General features: G+C 35.6%; 2 protein-coding genes across 8 annotated transcripts in view; one reads left to right on the top strand and one right to left on the bottom strand.

Moving 5' to 3' along the window:
- Positions 1 to 19940, top strand: part of LOC145943424 (protein kinase C-binding protein NELL1) — a 74628-nt gene that overhangs the window by 41319 nt on the left and 13369 nt on the right. Inside the window, exons 2-13 of one of the 4 annotated variants that reach the window (XM_083050929.1) lie at positions 960 to 1166; positions 8288 to 8438; positions 9621 to 9903; positions 10244 to 10399; positions 10683 to 10905; positions 11335 to 11526; positions 12353 to 12472; positions 12754 to 13014; positions 13838 to 14215; positions 14329 to 14588; positions 14830 to 15072; positions 18535 to 18584. In XM_083050929.1, coding sequence (XP_082907055.1) covers positions 960 to 1166; positions 8288 to 8438; positions 9621 to 9903; positions 10244 to 10399; positions 10683 to 10905; positions 11335 to 11526; positions 12353 to 12472; positions 12754 to 13014; positions 13838 to 14215; positions 14329 to 14588; positions 14830 to 15072; positions 18535 to 18584 — 2524 coding nt within the window. The remainder of the gene's footprint in view (positions 1 to 959; positions 1167 to 8287; positions 8439 to 9620; positions 9904 to 10243; positions 10400 to 10682; positions 10906 to 11334; positions 11527 to 12352; positions 12473 to 12753; positions 13015 to 13837; positions 14216 to 14328; positions 14589 to 14829; positions 15073 to 18534; positions 18585 to 19940) is intronic. The other 3 variants (XM_083050933.1, XM_083050944.1, XM_083050940.1) reach the window with 3 other exon arrangements.
- The window catches only part of LOC145943495 (uncharacterized), a 122474-nt gene that overhangs the window by 16511 nt on the left and 86023 nt on the right, over positions 1 to 19940 (bottom strand). For 3 of the 4 annotated variants that reach the window (XM_083051052.1, XM_083051069.1, XM_083051059.1), the window contains one exon: positions 4981 to 5021. The exons of the other annotated variant lie outside the window; for it this stretch is intronic. In XM_083051052.1, coding sequence (XP_082907178.1) covers positions 4981 to 5021 — 41 coding nt within the window. The remainder of the gene's footprint in view (positions 1 to 4980; positions 5022 to 19940) is intronic. 4 annotated transcript variants of the gene reach the window in all.

Raw genomic sequence — 19940 nt, forward strand, 5'->3', positions numbered from 1 at the left:
GCTGTCAAAAAGAAAGATTTGAGTTTTCGTGACGTAAGTTTCACGTAACCAAATGTCAAGGGTTGTCGCTCATCACGAAAGTAGCCCCCAGTCGAGCAGGGAGTTGTCCGCCGAGAGCGGACAGCCGGACGAGCTTTTTTTTCGCGGGACTTCAATCATTATCAACGTGAAACCGGCGCGACAGAGGCGAAATGGATTTCACGTATACACATAGAAGGTGGAGATGCGATAGATAAAGCAAGCTGTTTACGAGACGAACGATTTCGCGGAAGAAGTTGAAGGCTTCATGGAACGGGGAAAAGCGTGGAAACTGATAACGAGCCTCGACTATGAAGAACCGATCAATACCGTTGTTTCGGGAAGTCTATGCCGTCTATGATCGTTTTTTTTTCTTTCTCTCCTCTTTCGGTCTTTTTGATTCGACACGATGAAGGATTTTAGTTTCTTCGAAAGCTGTTCGCGTGATTATTCTGTTAGATTTCTTCGTCAACGAACATAATCGGAGATGAGATCGAATAGTCGAAAAGAAAAAAAAAATATAAAATGTAATAATATAATTTAGCCAATGAAACAAAAAGTTCTTTCGCGAGAAGTTTTACTCTAATAAAGCGAAAGTGTTTAATCGACTTATATATTGTTAGTATAAGAGCGAAAGTTTCGAAATGAGATGAGGTTGTCGTTTCCAATATAATTGTGCATTATTGAAATTTCTCATTATAGCATACGATACGTAGCTATATTTTATAAGAGATCAATTAGTTTTAATTTTGTAGCTAATTTTTCTAATTTTGTAAGTTTTACATTAAAATTTCTAACATATTCATTTCGACTACAATAATTTAATCTTTCGTTAATATTCTTATTATTAAAATTTAAAAGCTCACTATTTTAACATTATATATAATGTGTAAAATCGTAGAGAATGCCTCTTGGATTAACATAATAATTGATTGTTTCAGTGTCTGGAACGACGAATAAGAAAGAGGAAGAGACGGCGGTATCCACAGAAGAGACTACCGTAAGTCTGAGCACGAAACTCAGAACGGGAAATGATCCTAGAGAAGGTATAGACCTATTGGCAGCGCTGCAGCTGCACAATACTACTCGGCAGGGTGTTACACAGGTGCCGGGTCTGGTTAGGCTGAAACCAGCTTATTATCTTCAGGGTGAGTCAATTTTTCTCGACATTTTCGGCCTCTCACTTTTTATCTGAGATGTTTTAGCAATCTTTAATTATCGCTCAGATAATAATAAAAATTTCTTAGTCATTGCAAAATAACGTTAGCCTTTAATTGATTATTCTACAAAAAGAATTAATCAATAATAATCAAATATTTATTTAGATATTATATTAGTTAATTATATTATTTTTTTACAAACTCTCATCTAATTTTTTGGAAATTATTTAATATCTTAATAACAAATTTGTTTAGAAAAGATAATTTGCACACAATTCTGAATTATAGTCTTAACATTTAAATATTTAACCGCAATGTACCGTAACGATAGGAAATTGATTAAGATACGTTTTTGCAATTACATTTATCGTATCATATACGGGCGTGTAGCAGGAAATAAAGCCTTTTACACGATTCACATCTCTTCTGAGCTGCGATATATGTTACGCGATAAATCGTACGACTCGTACACGAAGCTGCCACTTCGGTAATGCTCTCTTAACCCAAATACTCCCTTATTTGCATACCACCGGGTCGTTCTTTATGCAAGCGATCCTCCTTTCGCTCCTCGTATAATACACGCTGCAATTATTATGTCTTGTAAAGACGATGATTACGTTCTCTATGACCCATGAAACTTATCTCCGCGTCACGAAATTCACTCTTTGAAAATTTAAGTCGGAAATGATGACATAAATAAAATACGAGATAAATCTTTGGAAGTAAATTATTGCGAAATAAAAATTCTCTTATCGAAGAAATTGAACTATGTATAATGTGTAATTTTATATATATTATGAAAGAAATATTCAGAAAATATATGTATGTATTCTGCAACAATCTACGAAGAGAATGTCAAATTACGCGTATACATTTATAATTTCTAAATATATATTTTATGCATTCTTAATTTATTGCCGCGCAATATCGTAACAGATTCTATATTTTACAATCAATTTCCAATTTGCCGTATATAATCTTGCTTTAAAATTACTTTTTCTTGAAAAAAAAGTAAACTAAAATATACATTGCGATGGCTTTCATTGAATACACGTGTGCCTCTCATTATACAATACCGGTTATGCAACGAGCGATTAATCGATATTACGAAAGGTCAGTTTGATAGCACCGCCTACGTGTCGTCTCTGCTCACAGACGAGAGGGTATTCCCCTATGGTGAGTATCGATTGTTCCTCTGAATTTCGGAAAGTGTTGTTCGATTCGCAATATTTTCGCTGAATGTTTGCTTTATCAAAAAAATATAATATGGATGAAATACAGGGTGAATATAATACTCTGTTACTCATCAACTTCTCATTCTACACTTCGCTTTTGCACGCACAGGACACAGGAGACGGCACTTCCTGAAATTGATCGCGTTCGAAGGAGTTAAACAATGTTTCTGTTAAATAAGCGACCCTTCGTACTATCGACGAGCTCGGCGTCTCTTCAACCCCGTGTAACATGGTGTATCCAATTATACCGGAGCACCCCCGCGTTTCCCGCCCTGACGGCGGGTGGTGTACAAGCCACATGGGTGTGTGGGCGGCAGTGCAACGGCCGCGGAAAGCGGGCCTGGACGGACGGACGGACGAGGGTTGAAGTTGGGCCGCCGTATATATACGGGGGAGATGGGGTTTCCCCGAAAGAAATTTCAATTACACCCCAACGCCCTTTCTCGCAGGTTGCACCCTCGAGGACGCTTTCGGGGAAGTTGGGCGACGGCTCCTCGTGATTCGCAACTTCGGAAATGTAAGGGGGAAGGGATGGGGGATCCCTTTTTGTGCTCCTCTTATCCTTTGCGAGTCCTTGACGCTTCTGTTCTTCTGCCGCCCCCCTATCGTGCGCGCATACTCCCCTCTATTAGAGAGAGGCACTAAATATAATTGTAGCAAAGTTTTTCCTTTCTCTACTTACCGCAAATGTTTATTTTACATAATTCTCGTCAAAAGACAAGTAATGAATGTTTACAGTATAGTTTGAGAGTTATAATGCTTTCTCTCTTCAACTAATGAACGCATTGATGATATCTTAATGATATCTTGATAGGATGTCGAGATTAAAAACAACATAAAAAAGTCTACGTCTAACAATAAGTCTTTATATCATTTCTTATTTCATCTGTTAAACTTGAAAAGCATATTTATAATATATTGGTAATAAAATATAAAAATTTAAACACAATTTGTAACATTGTATTAATTTTAAGATTTAATTAAAATTTAATCTAAATCATATCAAATTTATTTTGATGTGAAATTATATATTATTATTATATTAAATTAATACTTGTTAATAAATTAAACTTACTAAATTTAACTGCGAAAAATACCGATGGCAACAAAAAAATATTCATTCGCTATAATTTATTCTCTCTGATATTCTTATCTTCCATCATCGCGCGCTCTCCTGTTTAAGCCGCCCTATTTCGATCATTCTGGACATTCAGGGAAGAGAAATTTCTTTGGGATTAGATTTATCTCGTATGAACCGTTAGATCTTACAGAAACACCCGCTACAAAGGGCGAATGATATACAGGGACACGTGTCAGAGTTTCTTCTGAACGTGGAAAATAGGATCTCCCTTTTGTGTTAAATAAGGGGTCGCGTACGATCTGATGATTTCGGCTATTCGATTGAAGATGATACAAAATTTGTGTTACAAATGTTCACATTTTTTATCACATCAAATTCGTGATATTTATTCTTAGATATTTTTTTCCAATATAAAGCAATTAAAATAGCAGTTTTTTATATCAATAAATGTGAGCAATAAATTTCACATTTAATTCTCGTGATTGTTCAATGTAGACGTTTTTATTGAATCGTTTTATAAATATTTTACGACGATATGATAAATTAATCGGATCAATACACGTGAGCTTTCGCTTGTGTTTAGGCAATAGCTATTATTGATTGCATGTAATTTTCATAGATTGCTTCGACAAAGCGACATTGCACTGCCAATAATCATATAAGAATCTTATCATGATTAATATTAAAAATGAAAAATTTATTATTAATTACATTTTTAATACAAAAGATAAAAACATAATCACTACTGTTGGACCTTCAGATGATTCGAAATATCATTATACGGCACAGTTTAAATCCTTTTCTAAAAAAGATTCCTTTTCTAAAAAAGATATGTAAAGTCGATACTCGCATATATCGAAGTTTATTGTTGTCGCTTTTCCGCGATGCTCATTGGTTGTCAAGATTTACGTTGTGCGTTATATTCGTAGCATCGAGGCTATCATTGCGAGGATTAGCAGTTTGACAGTTTGTTTAAAATTAAATTAAATAAAATAATAATGTTAGTTTTAAATAATATGTTATAGTACTTTAAACTCGATTAATATTTTTTGACAGAAATCAGCTGATAACTATCAAAAATATTAATCGAGTTTAAAGTATTATAACATATTATTTAAAACATATTATTTTATTTTATTTTATTTTGAACTGTTAAACTACTAATCCTCACGATGACAGCCTCTCGATGCTACGAATATAATGCACAATGCGAATCGAAACAGTTAATCAGCATCAGAAAAGATGCAACAATACTTGCAAGAATCGACTTAACGTGCCTTTTTATAGAAAAGAATGTTATAATATTTTTAATTCGATTAATATTTTTGACAATTATCAGCCGATTTTCGTCAAAAAATATCAATCGCGGATAAAATATTATAATATATTATTTAAAATATATTATTATTTTAATATTTTCACATATTATATATACACATTCATTGCCGCTATAAAAATATTATAAAATAAACAATTTCTCACTCACCGATACGTATAGTGGAGTTGTAGTACACAGCACACATTGATCTGAAAACAAAATAATCTAATTATTATCGCATTATAACACAATATAAATATAAATATGTAAGCTAGAATCGGCTAGAATATTTCATTAGCAAATTTTCGCTTTATTAATATTTTTTGACAGAAATCAGCTGATTAAAGCGTTAATTTGCTAATTAATTTTAAAAATAATAATATGTTTTAAATAATGTTATAATACTTTAAACTGGATTAATATTTTTGACAGTTATCAGCTGATTTCTGTCAAAAAATATTATAATCGAGAATAAGATATTATAACATATTATTTACAATTAACATATTACTATTTTAATTTTTTAACGTATTATTATTTTAAAATTTAATTAGCAAATTAACGCTTTAATCAACTAATTTCTGTGAAAAAATATTAATCGAGTTTAAACAAACTTTATATAATTTTTTAAAAGATATCATTTTTTTTAACATAAAACTGAATGGCGCGCGCGTAGCGCGCGCTTGTGTTGTTCTCTAGTATATAATAAAAAAAGAAAGCATCAAAATTATTTTCGTTCGCTCTTCGAATCTGTCAAATTCCGTCGAAACCGGAAAGAAAAAATGGTTGAACGTTGTTATAAACATCCCAAACGTTCTCCTTGTTTCCGCAACGTATTAGTACACAAAGGGTAAATAATCTTAACCCTGCTTAATTACCCCACGGCAAACGATCGTTTTTCCGCTGTTTAAAACTGCACATCCGGTCTTCTCGTACAGCGAAAATAAAATTTCACGGTCAAATTATGCTTTCTGCCCGTATTGGTTCAAGCGCAAGGGTTGGCTCGTGCGTGCCAATTCACGCGGAACGATTTCGTTCAAGACGAGCGAGCAACGCACGGTAGGGATATTTTCTCCTCTCGTCGGGGCCGACCTTTCTCCTCCACTACCACCTAGACCGGTGGTATTGCATTATAATTAAGCGTGCGCGTACGTAATTGCTCGACATCGTCGTCACCGATCCCCCTTCATCGTCGTAGGTGGCGAGACTCCCGCGCAAACGACATCGACGCTTTATTGTCGGCCGAGTGTCTGGTTACTTTATGAGTACCGGCGGTGCATCTGAAATTCGAGGCACACTTTATACGCCGCGAGAAGCCAGCCAGCGGCAGAGCATGTTGCATTTTGCACGCGGCAGTCGTGTAATAAGATGTCCCTTATTTGGACAGCTTTTTTTCCAGAAAAGAAACCAAGCAACACTCAACGCGTTAAAAGTCATTGTCAGAGAAATAGACCTAGCTACTTTTATTTGTTAGTCAGTAAATATTTTTTCCGGCAAGAATAATTATTCTTATAATTTGCAAATTATAATTTGCAGATTATATGTTCTGTCTTTATTCAACAAAGTATAATAATTTTCTATTATATATTTATGCACAGCTGCAGGATTTCTCGTTTGCACATGTGACACATTACGCGGATCGCTTAATGACGATGATATTGAAGCCACGTTAGACAGACAGGATTGTCGATTGCAATGGCTTAGTTGTGGTGTAATTTGCCAAATGGCCGTATTAATCAATCTAATGGATAGTTACTCAAACAAGCAGCAACCATTCGGACGCGACGTGTTAATTGAATATCCACAAAGTATGGCTATAATCGATTTGGATATCGCGAATTTCGGTAACAGTAAAGGAAAAGGGAAGCAAAAAAATAATTTATATTCGCGAAATAGAACATATATAGGCAATATCTAATAATAGTAGTAATAGGCAATACCTAAGTAAACTTCTACTCATTTCCACTACGCGTTTCTTAAATAAAAGTGTGTCTCATTTTTTGAAACTTTATAGATTTATCACGTAAATCTTTGTAGTATCTTGAAACATATGTGAGATGTAGTATCTTAAAACATATGAAAAATTGTTATTCGTGATTCAAATAGCTACATATTTAATAAATTTACTCTCCTCCCATTGGTAATTATAATTAAATGCAGCGTTGAGTTTTATCTTTCCAACTTTTTAAAAAAATCACATCAAGCTTTTTCAGTAAATTTAATATTGCATATAAAATTGTATCAAAGACAGAGAATTTTAAAAAGATTAATTATTTATACTATATTTGGTTCATAGTAGTCTACGATTCTGTTATTAGATCATCTTTTTTTGTTAAAAAATTTTATTATCAAATTATTCATTTCGCTTTTGTATTTTTGCGAGCAGCAAACTCCGGAATCCGGGAGCTGCGAACAAATTTTCAATTTTATTAATTTACACATTGCGCTTTTGTATTTTTGCGTCAATACGATTACGTAACGGATGCGCAGAATCTTCGACCAAATACTCTCCAAAAATTCGGGGTGGCCTACATCGCCGAGCTCTAATCTGTTCCAAGTCGATAGTCGAGTTCTCGCATTACTGCAGTTAGCAGATAATTCTGTTCGACTTAACGCATGACATTGAAAGTGTTGTTATCTCAAGATAATACGTGGGTATTTATATACATACATATATGTATATATGTACCGTCTGATAAATCATATCCGAATATTTTGACCACTTCATAAAGCAGTTAAGTAAAAGCGAGCGAGTTAGTAAATAAATTTTATAATTTCTTTTTCAAAAAGAGATACATATTTAAAGAAATATTATATTATTAATTCTTAGTACTTCAATCGTTTCCTAGATTAAATGGATTGACGTGCACATCCTTTTACAGATTTCGACGTGAACAAGCCATAAATATATGCAACTCCGTTCCAAGAACTTACATATATCAATTCATCTTATTGTATTATTAAATTTCAATATCATCTCTTTATTTTTGTATAACCGAAGCATACCCCCAGCCATAATATTGCGACAAATAATAAATAACAGACGTGTTCTAAATTCGAACCACTTCCCGGGAAGCGGCTTAACTTTACCTGGAGACGACCGGGTTAAAAATTCAAATCAGCTCTGCATCGATTTCGAGGCACGGCATGCGACAAGCATTCTGCCCTCTACCTATAAATTGCTAGATTGTATTCAACACATTCTAAAATTCTACTATCTGAATATAAGAAGGAAATTTTTTTTACTTCTCTCTTCTTTCCGTTTTTATATTCCAATTTCTATTTTTATTATACATTTATACTCTTTTCTTTGTATCTGACCATATGGTGAAATTTGATCTGGTGTTAGGAAAATGTATTGAATACGGATTCTGCAAGTGGGAAAAGAAAATTGCCGAGTGAAAAGCAAGAACTGCGGTCGGCCATCCGCGCGTTCCATCTTGCCGCGCTAATCACTGTGTTTTACTACTTTCAGGCGAGGAGAGGGAGCTCCGACTGAACGAGGCGAGCTTCGAACGGGCGGCCGCGTTACTCCGGCGGGTTCCGGAATTCACTATAGCCGCCGCGCTGCGCCAAGATGAGGCCAATTCCGGGACGATCCTCGCCTTTTCGCACGGGAACAATAGGTATGAAAAATACTGAAAAGTTTCTTCCCATCCTCCCGCATTACCCCCTTCCCTCGCTACTCGAGAATTTCGGATTCGGTGGACGTCACAAACTTCTAGCCGTGACCTATTTCGAGCCTTCGCGATACGGAATGATACAGCATGTAAATCGCAAAAGGTAGAAATGTGTATTTCAAATATATTTTGCTTTATAAATTTATAAAATATTATGTAAAATAAGATACGCGAGATAACTAAATATTTTTTGTAAATTATTAGGATCTCCGTGAACATCGTTTTGACATAATCTTTTTACGAATAACTGTAAAATATTTTATTCTTAGAATATGTTTTATTATGTCATTCTACGTCCTAATGTGCAATAATTTCACTGTCGTATCAGCTTTATAATTTGAATAACGATCTCGGCGTTATTCGGTATATGTAACTAGGACGACGAATCATTATCCATTCCGACAGTAAAGCATTTGTCTGTCGAGTAATACGAGTCGCCGTAACGAGATTATTAAGCAACAATTGTACGTAATATGTTATTACATGCATTTTATTTCTCATCTTTTCGCTGGAAACTATCTCTGAACTTTACAGCTTTATTGCGTTGACTACAAAAGAAGTTTATGTCAATAAAAATTGTCGTGCGAGAATGAAGGAGCACTTAACGGCACCCTTCGTTGATATTTTTGAAAGTGCAATCTAGTTGTTTTAATTTAGGCGACACAAATTGGATACACTTGTCTTCGTGTACATTACATGACGGTTAACATGTCACAATTACGATTAATTTAAATGATCCAATAAGCTTCTCAAAGACCAATAAGCTTCTTAGAATTTACGTAGCGTACGTAAACACATTTAGCAGCAATCGAGTAATTCAATTATTTTGCGATAGACGCAAGGTCAAACTTTAATTTTTTCATCAATATAATCAGGGATTAAATCATCCTTGATTCATCAATGAATTTCAAAATAATTTTTGCTATTGACAACAGAGTAATAAATAGATACAGAAAGATATACCCTTGCAAAACGATTGTAATAGTTGAGTCAGATTGCGTTAAAATACTTACGTAAATATTACATACAATATATAAAAATTACAAGCTGAAATATAAATTTTAGATAAAATCTCGAAATCTGTAATCACGATAAATAATGAATAATTTAAAATAAAATGTGCATAAGGTATTTGGAGCTGCAGAGCAGCGGTCGCAAGGACGAGCTTCGACTTCATTACGTATCACGCCGCGACGGAACCGTACACGTCGAGGCGTTTCCTTTTCGACTAGCCGATGGCGCCTGGCACAGGGTCGCCCTGAGCATAAGCGGCTCGCAGGTCGAGCTGCTGGTCGACTGTCATCCCTTGTACAGACGACTGCTGAGACCTGGTCCACCCGACACGAATTTTACCCTGCCGCAACTCCAGCTCTGGGTCGGACAAAGAAATGTCAGGCACTTTCTTTTCAAGGTAAAACCGCATATATTTTATATACGCCTCTCCCTTTTAATTATTCTATAATAAATATAACTGCCGTGTGTTTAAAGCCAAAAAATTACAAAAATTATATATTTTTATAATCACTCAATATACTTTTTCTTTAAAGTAATTTATATTATATATTTTTTTTATTTATTAGAACTTTTCATTCATTTTTTGTTATAATTTTTAAATCTAAAATAAAATTATCTTTACTTCATTACTATAAAGATATTATTTTTTGCTTAATTTAGTAGAAACACATGTATATCATTATATTCACAAAGATTTGACGCCCAACTAAACTTTTCATATGATTTCCGCGCTACAGGGTGCCTTGCAGGACGTCAGGCTGATAGCAGGACCTCATGGTTACCTTTACCAGTGTCCTCAGCTCGACTCATCTTGCCCCACATGCGGTCAATTTTCGATATTACAGACTACCGTGGAACAACTAATGCTTAATGTCAAGGAGTTGACCCATAGAGTGAGTAATTTATACGCCATTTATCAAACTTTGCTGGAGCGATAAGATTCGTGAGTTAATTCAGCATTATAAACTGTTGGATACATTATGCAAATTTTATATATATGTATGTGTGTGTGTATGTATTGTCATAATCTCACTGCATAATTAATTACATATAGAATATTTAGAAATCTTAATTTTCTGGGACGCCCCTTCACATACAAAATCTTGCTACTTGTGTCAATGGGATATAAAGCAAGATAGGAGCAACTTGGTTGTTCATGGACATCCTTCCTTTCAGCTAGCCGCTGCAGAGGGCAGGATAAGCAAAGTGGAGGAGTGCGAGTGCCAAAAGTCCTGTAGGGCGAACGGTACCGTCCACGAGGACGGCGCAACCTGGGAGAAGGGTTGCCAGCAATGTTCCTGCGTCCACGGCAATATTGAGTGCAGGCCAATGCCCTGCGCTCCGGTCGACTGCAAGCATCCTGTCATTCCTAAAGGAGAGTGTTGCCCAGTGTGTCTGAGTAAGCGAAATGCCACGTTTTTTTTATTTGTATCCCCATTCGCGTCTTTTCTAAGTTTTATAATCGCAGTGTTTTTAATTTTAAAAAATGTTAAAGTATTAAATCTCGATTTATCGAGTTGGATAAGAGTTTTGTAACATTTAGGAATCTTATCATCATCTGCTCAGAATATGTCATATCTTATAATTATAAATCATTCATCTTTCTTTTTTTTTTTTTTTTGTATTTGAGGAGAACATTGCACATACTTTTTATACCCAAGAAAATAATTTTCTCATTCTAATATAGCGTTGTTTTTACGTGAATCAATTTTTTCGCTTTCACGCACGCAACTGGCTGATTAGTTGACGTAGCGTGTTGACCGCCGACCGCGCTTCTTATGCCTCACGTTACTTATCTCGTTATTCATATTCTCGTTCGCTTTGCCAGAACAATGTCTCTTGCATGACGTAATATACGATCATGGCGAGAAGGTCTCGCCGAAACAGTGCATGGAGTGCGACTGCTTCGACGGTAGCTTCAGCTGCCAGAGGTTCGACACTGAAGTCAAATGCCCACCACTGCCGTGTCCACTTAGCGAGCAAATCAGCGTCGCGGAGGAATGCTGCAAATTTTGTCCAGGTAGATTCTCGCTTGAAAAATACAATATAGGAATTGATTCTAACGTTCTGAAATTCATGATACTTTCAAAAAGAAATGATATTTATAGGTATATGGTATATACATTTGATATTTCATTCATATCTGCGCAAAAATTTTACGACTGGCTCGATTCTCGAGAGGCAGTTGATAATTTTATTAAGTGTTTTTTTTTTAATAAGCCATACTAAATTTTTATTATAAACAATATACGCGTTATTAAAATTTTTTCAACCCTATCAGACGTTGAAATTTAACAATGAGAACTCGACGCAGCATGTATTATAATATAATGGGCTTGAAAAAATGGCAAGCATGAAAAAAAAATAAAATTTTGTGACCGAAACAGAGCATAGTTGATACAGCTCGCGCATTAACTTTAATTAACTCTCTCATGCATGGAATTTCTTTGCCGCGACAATTTCAAGCCTCCTTTCTTTCTGCAACTTTAAATTAATGTATATGCATTCATATATAAATTTACTGGTTTATATTAAGAGAAATATATAGTTATATAGAAAGCACGCAGAAAAGGGCAATGAATATGATAATTATGTAAAGAATACGGCAATTATAAATCATAAAATTATGAAACATATACACATGTGTGATATTTATATTAGTTTAAGTGCATAATGAGATAATTTTAATTCGAGGAGTTTGCTACTCTCCATCACTAATTAATTACATTCTCCATTACGCATGGGAGGGTTACCGATGTCAAAGTCGAGCGACAGTCTTTTCACTAAAACTTAATTACATCTTCTAACCATCTTCCGTATTTGCATGGCTAACCCAATTTAACCAGGGGTGGATTACTGCGCGAAGGGGCACAAGTGTCACGCTAACGCGTCCTGCCTGAATCTCCAGACGACCTACGCCTGCCATTGCGATATCGGTTTCCAGGGGGATGGTCTTAACTGTCACGGTACCTAACGCTTATTACCTATAACTTACTCATGCAATTAATCGTGCGTGAAATATGTCCGTACGTCGGACTTATCCTCGCACAAAAAGCATGCGTAAATTTAACGCTATTAATTAAATTCCTATAAATTTCTTAAAATCAAAGAGATTTAATTTTCCCTCATAAAATATATATAAATATTCTTGGAGCGTGCGAATAAATTGACAGCGCAAATATTCATTGCGTGAATTACGTTAATCACGCTTTATTCCTCAATAACATTTTTTTTCCACCTCGCTCAGATGTGGACGAGTGCAAGCAGCAAGGTGGATCAGACGGTCATCACTGTAACGCAAACACGAAATGCGTCAACACGATCGGCTCTTATACGTGCGAGTGTCTTCCGGGTTACCATAGAGTCGACAAGTTCAATTGCGCCGAGCTGGACGAGTGCACGACTGGTCATCACCAATGTGATGAGCACGCCACATGCGTGAACACTGCCGGCAGCTACTACTGCATCTGCAAGGACGGTTATACCGGGGACGGTTATACGTGTAAACGTACAGTATCGTCTTTTACGTCTCGATAACATAATCGATGTTTTAGTCAGCAATTTCTTAATATTTAGTGCAACGAATTCCGACATTTCTCGTCGAGAAATATATGTTATTAGATAAATTTTAGATTGTTAAATAAAGAAGCAAATTGATATAAAGGAGATAATTTTTTTATTATTTATGTTAATATTTATTTATGTTTATTGAAAGAGATAAATGGAAATATATATACATATATATAATATATATAAATATATATTTACGTTTTTATAAATAAATTTATATATGCTTTTCAAGCGTGCGCTGCACAATTTGTAGAATAAATAAAATATATTTCTCTTTATTAAAGAACTTTATGCCATTGGAAATAGAAAACGATTCGCATGTATATCTTCTTTAAGAACGTTTGTATTGCGGATGGGTGTGCACAAACGTGATCGTAACGATATTCCTATCACATCGATGAACGAAGCGATAAAAGAAGATTTACTCAAGCGAGAAACGTTTATTTTTCTCGTTCCAATCCGAAAAGATTGAGAGAAGCGAAAAATCAAAAAGATATTTTCATCGTTCTTTATAAAGAGACGATTGATCGACTCTTTTATTCTCAGAAAAAAAAAGAAATTATTTACACACTGCGATGTAGCTTTTAAATTTATAATAATAATAAAAAATTGCGTTATAAGTTTCTATATTAAAAATAAGATTTTACTTTTAATTGAAAAGGTAAGATTTTTTTATTTCGTTAGTTATTTTTTGTTACTTTTATTTTTCAAAAGAAAAGATTGCGAACTGAAGTCAAATCGAGCTATTTCTTTTCCTGCAGCCGTGTGCAATCAGACCTGTCAGAACGGCGGCGAGTGCGTAGCACCCGGGAGATGCTCCTGTCGACGCGGCTACATCGGCAACAGCTGTGAGCTCGACTTGGACGAGTGCGCCAGCGATCTACATCGGTGTCATCGATCGTCCACGTGCTTCAATATGCCCGGTTGGTACTACTGCCGTTGCAAACCCGGCTATAGAAGTGCCCTGCACGACAGCACCCAGGGCACGCAGTGCCTCGACATCGACGAATGCAACGATTTGGCGATAGAGAGGAGGCACACGTGTCATCCTACCGCGAAATGCGTCAACACCGAGGGTAGCTACGAGTGCGTATGTCCGGCGAAGAGTCTGGAAGAGTCTGGAGAGGAATGCAGACTCAGTGAGTTTCATTATTTGTCTCGTTTAATTGAGATATCCCTTCGTGCGTCTCTTTGAATTATTTCCAAGATTGTATGGCGAAAAAAATTATATAAAATATTACTATATTTATAGATTGCTGGCACAAGAACCGGGAAATCAACAATGGCGACACTTGGACGCAGGAAGAAAATTCTTGCAGAAGGTGCACGTGTCAAGATGGCGTGGTCACTTGCAAGGATCTTATATGTGATTGCAGCGTACCGGGAAGCCACAGGAATAAATGTTGTCCTCAGTGCAATCCCGCAGCGTCCTGCAGGCATCAAGAGCTCCATCACCTAGTCTTCAGAAGCGGAGAACGTTGGATATACCAGTGTCAGACTTGCGAGTGCCTGGTAACGAATCCTGTCCAAGCCGTATACTTGCCGTATAATAAAGAAATTAATAAAAAAAATAACATTCTCTCGAGTAACTAAATTTTTTAAATAGCAATCTCCATGGTATCGTAATTTTATCGACAAAAAAATAAATAAAATTTTATAGAAAAATTAAAAATAGTTGAATTTTCTGTCAAGGTGAAATTTTGTGAGACGCGACACAATCTCTCGTTCTTTAAATTGATGCGATTTGTTGCAGTACGGCGAAATAGACTGCTGGCAAATGGAGTGTCCACCGGTAACCTGCTCGAATCCCGTGACCGAGGAGGGCGATTGTTGCCCGCGCTGCGAGGACGATCCCTGTGCACGAGAGGTGCCGATGAACAGCACCTCGTTCACGGTTCCTAGTCATCCCCGACCGTGCAGTTACGCTGGCATCGTCTACGACAGCGGTAGCTCCTGGCAGGACCCCCACGACAAGTGCACCACGTGCGAGTGCAAGGTAAGGAGGATCGGCCGTGACATCCGTCACGTCGCAGGACCTGCGATCGTCGCCGGTCCTTGATCCGGTTCCGTACGAGAGATCCGACGGACACGGGTAGGATAAAGGGGGAGGGGGGAAGGGCGGGAGGGGAATTCGCCGGAAAAGGACGGCGCTGGCACAAAAGAAAAGTAAGGATGGTCGCGCACAAATTTGTTAAATCTTTTTGTAATTAAGTCTACTTATTTTCTGTAATATGGAAGATACTTTCTATACAATATAGAACATATTGTATAATATGTGTGACATGGAGCGTAATAATTATGCATAAAATAGCATTACATCTTTCCGTATAGTTGCTGAAAATAATTATGTTTCTACGAAGATTGATCAGTCGTAAATAGAATATTCAGTGTAATAAATACTCTCGATTTTTTAATCATTAATAAGGCGGCAAAATTTAAATAGCGAAGAAATTAAAACCAGAGAACCATCCCGACGAGATTTCTATGTAACCATCGCGCCTTCCTCTCTCGCGAATTCAAAAGCTCAAGGTCAGTAAATGAAACGAAATATTGCCTCAATTTAATGGATGTGTCATATGCCTATTCAATTGCGCTCGCTATATTATGCCGATATAAGACGCAAGATAATTGCTGCGCGACAGGCGTCCGTCGCAGAATATGTACACTTATATATACATGGCGGAGTCATCGACGTAAATCGTGTTAATCAATTTTATCTCAGTTCGCGCGCGTTTTTCCTATTAGATTGATTCCATAACGATAATTAACATTCATTCCATTATCATAAATGTCATTTTTGTACAGAATAATTGTGTTGCGTGCCCTAGTATATTTAAATAAAATTACTAATAACAATTGTATAGTATTTTCGCGAATTAGTTTGATTTTAACATAAAATAAAATATAAAAATAAAAAAACATTCATAAAAAAAATAAAATAAAATGTTTGATAGAGATTCACACAAAATATAAAGATTAATTGTTTTTTTTTATTTTAATTGATAGTAAATCATAAGTATCTTCCTGCACGTTTTACGATAGTCTCCATCTTCTTCTTATGACATATGTCCAATTAAATTATCCGCCATATATACATGAAATCGTACACACAAGCATTCGTATCATCTTATTTTCTCAATTCTTTTACTCTCTATCTATCTTTCTGTTTTATGTATTGTCAGTAGGTAAGCCTCGAATAATACAAGGTACATATACTGACTGTTCTTTTTTCGTAGTATGCCGTTCATTTCTGCGATGTATATTAACGCGAACAAATCCGCAAAGCTAAACGCTGACTTTTATTAACCATGTGCTGAGAGAAGAAGAATTGTATATTACAAAAAAAATATATGTTAAAATCTAACTTCGCACTCGCATGAATCTAACTAATCGAATTGAACTGAAACTATTCAGAAACGCTTCACTGTTGTATTTCACAAAAAAAATTAATATGTTAATGTATGATGTAATATTGATGTTATCTGTATTATATATATATTATATATATATATATATATATATATATATATATATATATATAAAATCATTATTAACCAGCTCTTCTCTCGGTGAGCATTGCGTCGCGCTATGCGAGCTGTACTCATCAATGTAAATTATTCAAAACATATTTTTATACATTTTTCATACACATCCAGGGGCGTCCCCAAGCTAGCCTAAACTAGATGTTATTTATTTTTCGTTGCCTGCCTTGCACGTGGCAGCGTTCGTCATTAGTCATTAGTTTACATCCTTTACGTGAGAGAAAATAAATTATATATTAGATTACACTAAATGACTCTTTCTTCTCTCTCTCTCTTTCTCTCTTTTTTTCTTTGTTTTCTTCTAAAGCCCTAAAAAAAATATCGTTTGTTTATCATAATTTATAATTGTTTGAAACTAACTCTATTTAATTTTTTGTTTATTAAAAATCTGTTTAATCTTTTCATGTGCCTCTTCATACAAAAAACTAAAATACTTTATCAATACTCTAACAACAAAATGAAAAAATGTAAAAAAGATTGTTTAACTAAATTAAACAAACAATTGCTGCGTTTTGGTCAATTAAATATTTAAAGGAGTGCAGAGAATTCTAACATTAGCAGAGAATTCTTACAAAATATCACATATACTCTTTTCTGTGAGAAAACATTACTCTACATTTAAAAACTATAGACGATCGAACACTGCCACGGCCGTGAGAATCCCGGTTAGTACATATGGCTGACAATGAGTCTCGAAGAAAACTCTGAATGTCGAGAAAGCTCACTGTTTCGCTTCTTCATAAATGCTTCACTCTCATTATCGATATCCTATATATTGTCACCCTAAACACACATAGATCTATAGTTATATTTCAAAGATTTCTAATTAACGTAATCTTACCTACAGAAATAATAAGCCAACAGTAGTAAATAATTTGTGATAAATAATTTTAGCAATAGTTTAACGATTTAGAATTTATTGTTGGACTGCCTATAAAACTTAGGATTAGAAAGTTTACATATACATATACACACACGTGCACTATTCATAAAAAAATATTTTTATATTTTTTATAAAATTTTCCTTAGAAATCATAATTAGGGTGACGATGAAATATTATACAGGGTGTTTCATGCTTATTAATTTATTTTTCAGACTGTAAAAAGTTTACGGTAAATTTTTACAAAAGTAATACAAATCGGACAAAAAGTAAATGTTTATGAAAATGTTAGCTTTCAACATTAAATTTTCAACTAAAACTTTCTAAGAATCAATTAAACCATCTTCAGTTTTGTCATTTTCACTTAATAAGATGAATTGAATTTGTTAACTCAATACTTAAAAACTTTTTGTTTTCTAATGATAATTGAAATCAAGATCCTTGGTTGAAAGATAACATAGATCCGGGACACCCCGTATATGCCAAACCGAGATCGAACCGAGATCTCACGATTAACGCGTGCTTCGGGTCGGCCCTGCATGGATCATTTTATTAATGTTTATTGTCCGGCGACGAATCGAAAATAATCCTCACAGTTATCGAGGATACACCACGATCTTGAGCCCACCGATCCGATCCGCGATCGAATCGCCTGATCGCCGACGATCAGTGTTCTGAACATTGTTCGCCGAACGTTCAATCAAAAGCGACGGTACGATTTTCCGGTGATACTGGCATCGATTAGCCGGGAACCACCTGAGACGTGGAATTCGGCTGATTCTACTGACGGATCGATCTTCTAACAATAAGCCGCGACGATCGTGGATGTGGATCGGCGCGGCGCACAGAGAGGTCCTGGTCACGCGAGGGCGATATAAGGGATGATCCTATATATATAGGAGAAGGAGAGGGGAAGGGTGGAAATTGCAGTCGGGGAAACATTGTCTGCCTATGACCATGCTGTTGTAAATTAACCCCGCCACCTTGCCCGTGACTGACTAATCTCATATAGCCTAACAATGGGTATCCTTGCAGGTGCCGTACTGCGCCCAATTGGTGAGCAATAGCGCGTGTTGTGTGCATCGGTAATCACGTCACTTCTACCTCACCTATAATCTCTACTACCTGCCTCTTCTCTTCTGTCTTTATTGCCAATTAATGTACTACGACTACGGAGTGCTCCAGTGCTTTCTTAGTCTTCCTCACGCTTGCTTCTTGCCTATTTATTTTTTTTAAGTTCGAATTTTTATATTTTCTTTTTCTCTTTTTTCTCTCTTTTTCTCTTTCTCTTTCGTCTTTCATTTTTTTAAATGCTTCCGTGTCTCGTATTCTCGCTCGATACTGTGTAGTTTTTTTCTACTTGTTCGTTTCTTCTCTTTAATGTCCCATTAGGACCCGTTATCGCTAGATTGATCGTCGCACGCTTATCACCAAAAATTTTATCATTATTCGACGATGGATATATAAATGTATCGCGAGCACGTAGCATGTACATCTCGTTTGAAGGAGAGTGTTCTCGACGTGATCTTCTTATCTGAGAACGAAGGAATTTTAAATTGATATTCGTCAACAAAATTCTTTATTAAATATTACCTACTAAGCAAAAATTATTGACCATCGATGATGTTTGAGATAACCGTCATTGTTCTTGATTCATTATATCCCTATAAATCATTTCAATAATAGATACGATTGCGATTAATGATTTCTTTTCTATCCATTTGCTAATTTATTATCTAAAATAGACATATATTCTTGTTGATATAAATATAGAGCGCCTCTATATACGGAAAATAGTTTGCATGTTCCTTATCATCACATTTCAACTCGAGAATACGACGTGCTATCTTAATCTCGGACGCGACTGCACGTTTTTTCGAAATCTGCATGCATCAAATCAATGCACCTTAAAATTCTATCACCTATTCTTCCCTCACAAAGGTTGCGCATCACCTCCTCTCATTTTTTTTCTTTTTTTTATTTATGCACACTCTGAGACGCACGGTCGTTCATGCAAAAAGATAAAAGAGAAGGCAATCCGTTCGATCGGGTCTTTCTCGTGTCGATCGAGGAGCATGGCGCACGAGGTGGCAGACACACATACACACACATGTGCACACAACACACATACGCGGACTGCGTCTTGGATTCGTGACTGTATTTCTTTTCTTTTGTGTGTGTCTTTCTCTCTTTTTTATTTTTATTTTTTTTTAATTATTATTAAATCGTTGTCGCACCTGAGCCTCCACTGCACCCTCCTCCGATCTGCATTCGAGATTCGGTAGAAGCACCAAGAGATCTCTTTCTTTCTTTGTATCGATTTATCCAGCATCGATTATGGCAAGATAAAAATTATGTATAAAGAAAATAATCTCAGAATTTATTGTTCAAATTAAAATCTGTTGAAATATTTAATTTTCAACTATAATTTTATATTAATA

This window comes from Prenolepis imparis, unplaced genomic scaffold (assembly GCF_030444845.1).
Source record: "Prenolepis imparis isolate NDT839.2.m4 unplaced genomic scaffold, iyPreImpa1.0 SCAF_1, whole genome shotgun sequence".
Taxonomy (NCBI): domain Eukaryota; kingdom Metazoa; phylum Arthropoda; class Insecta; order Hymenoptera; family Formicidae; genus Prenolepis; species Prenolepis imparis.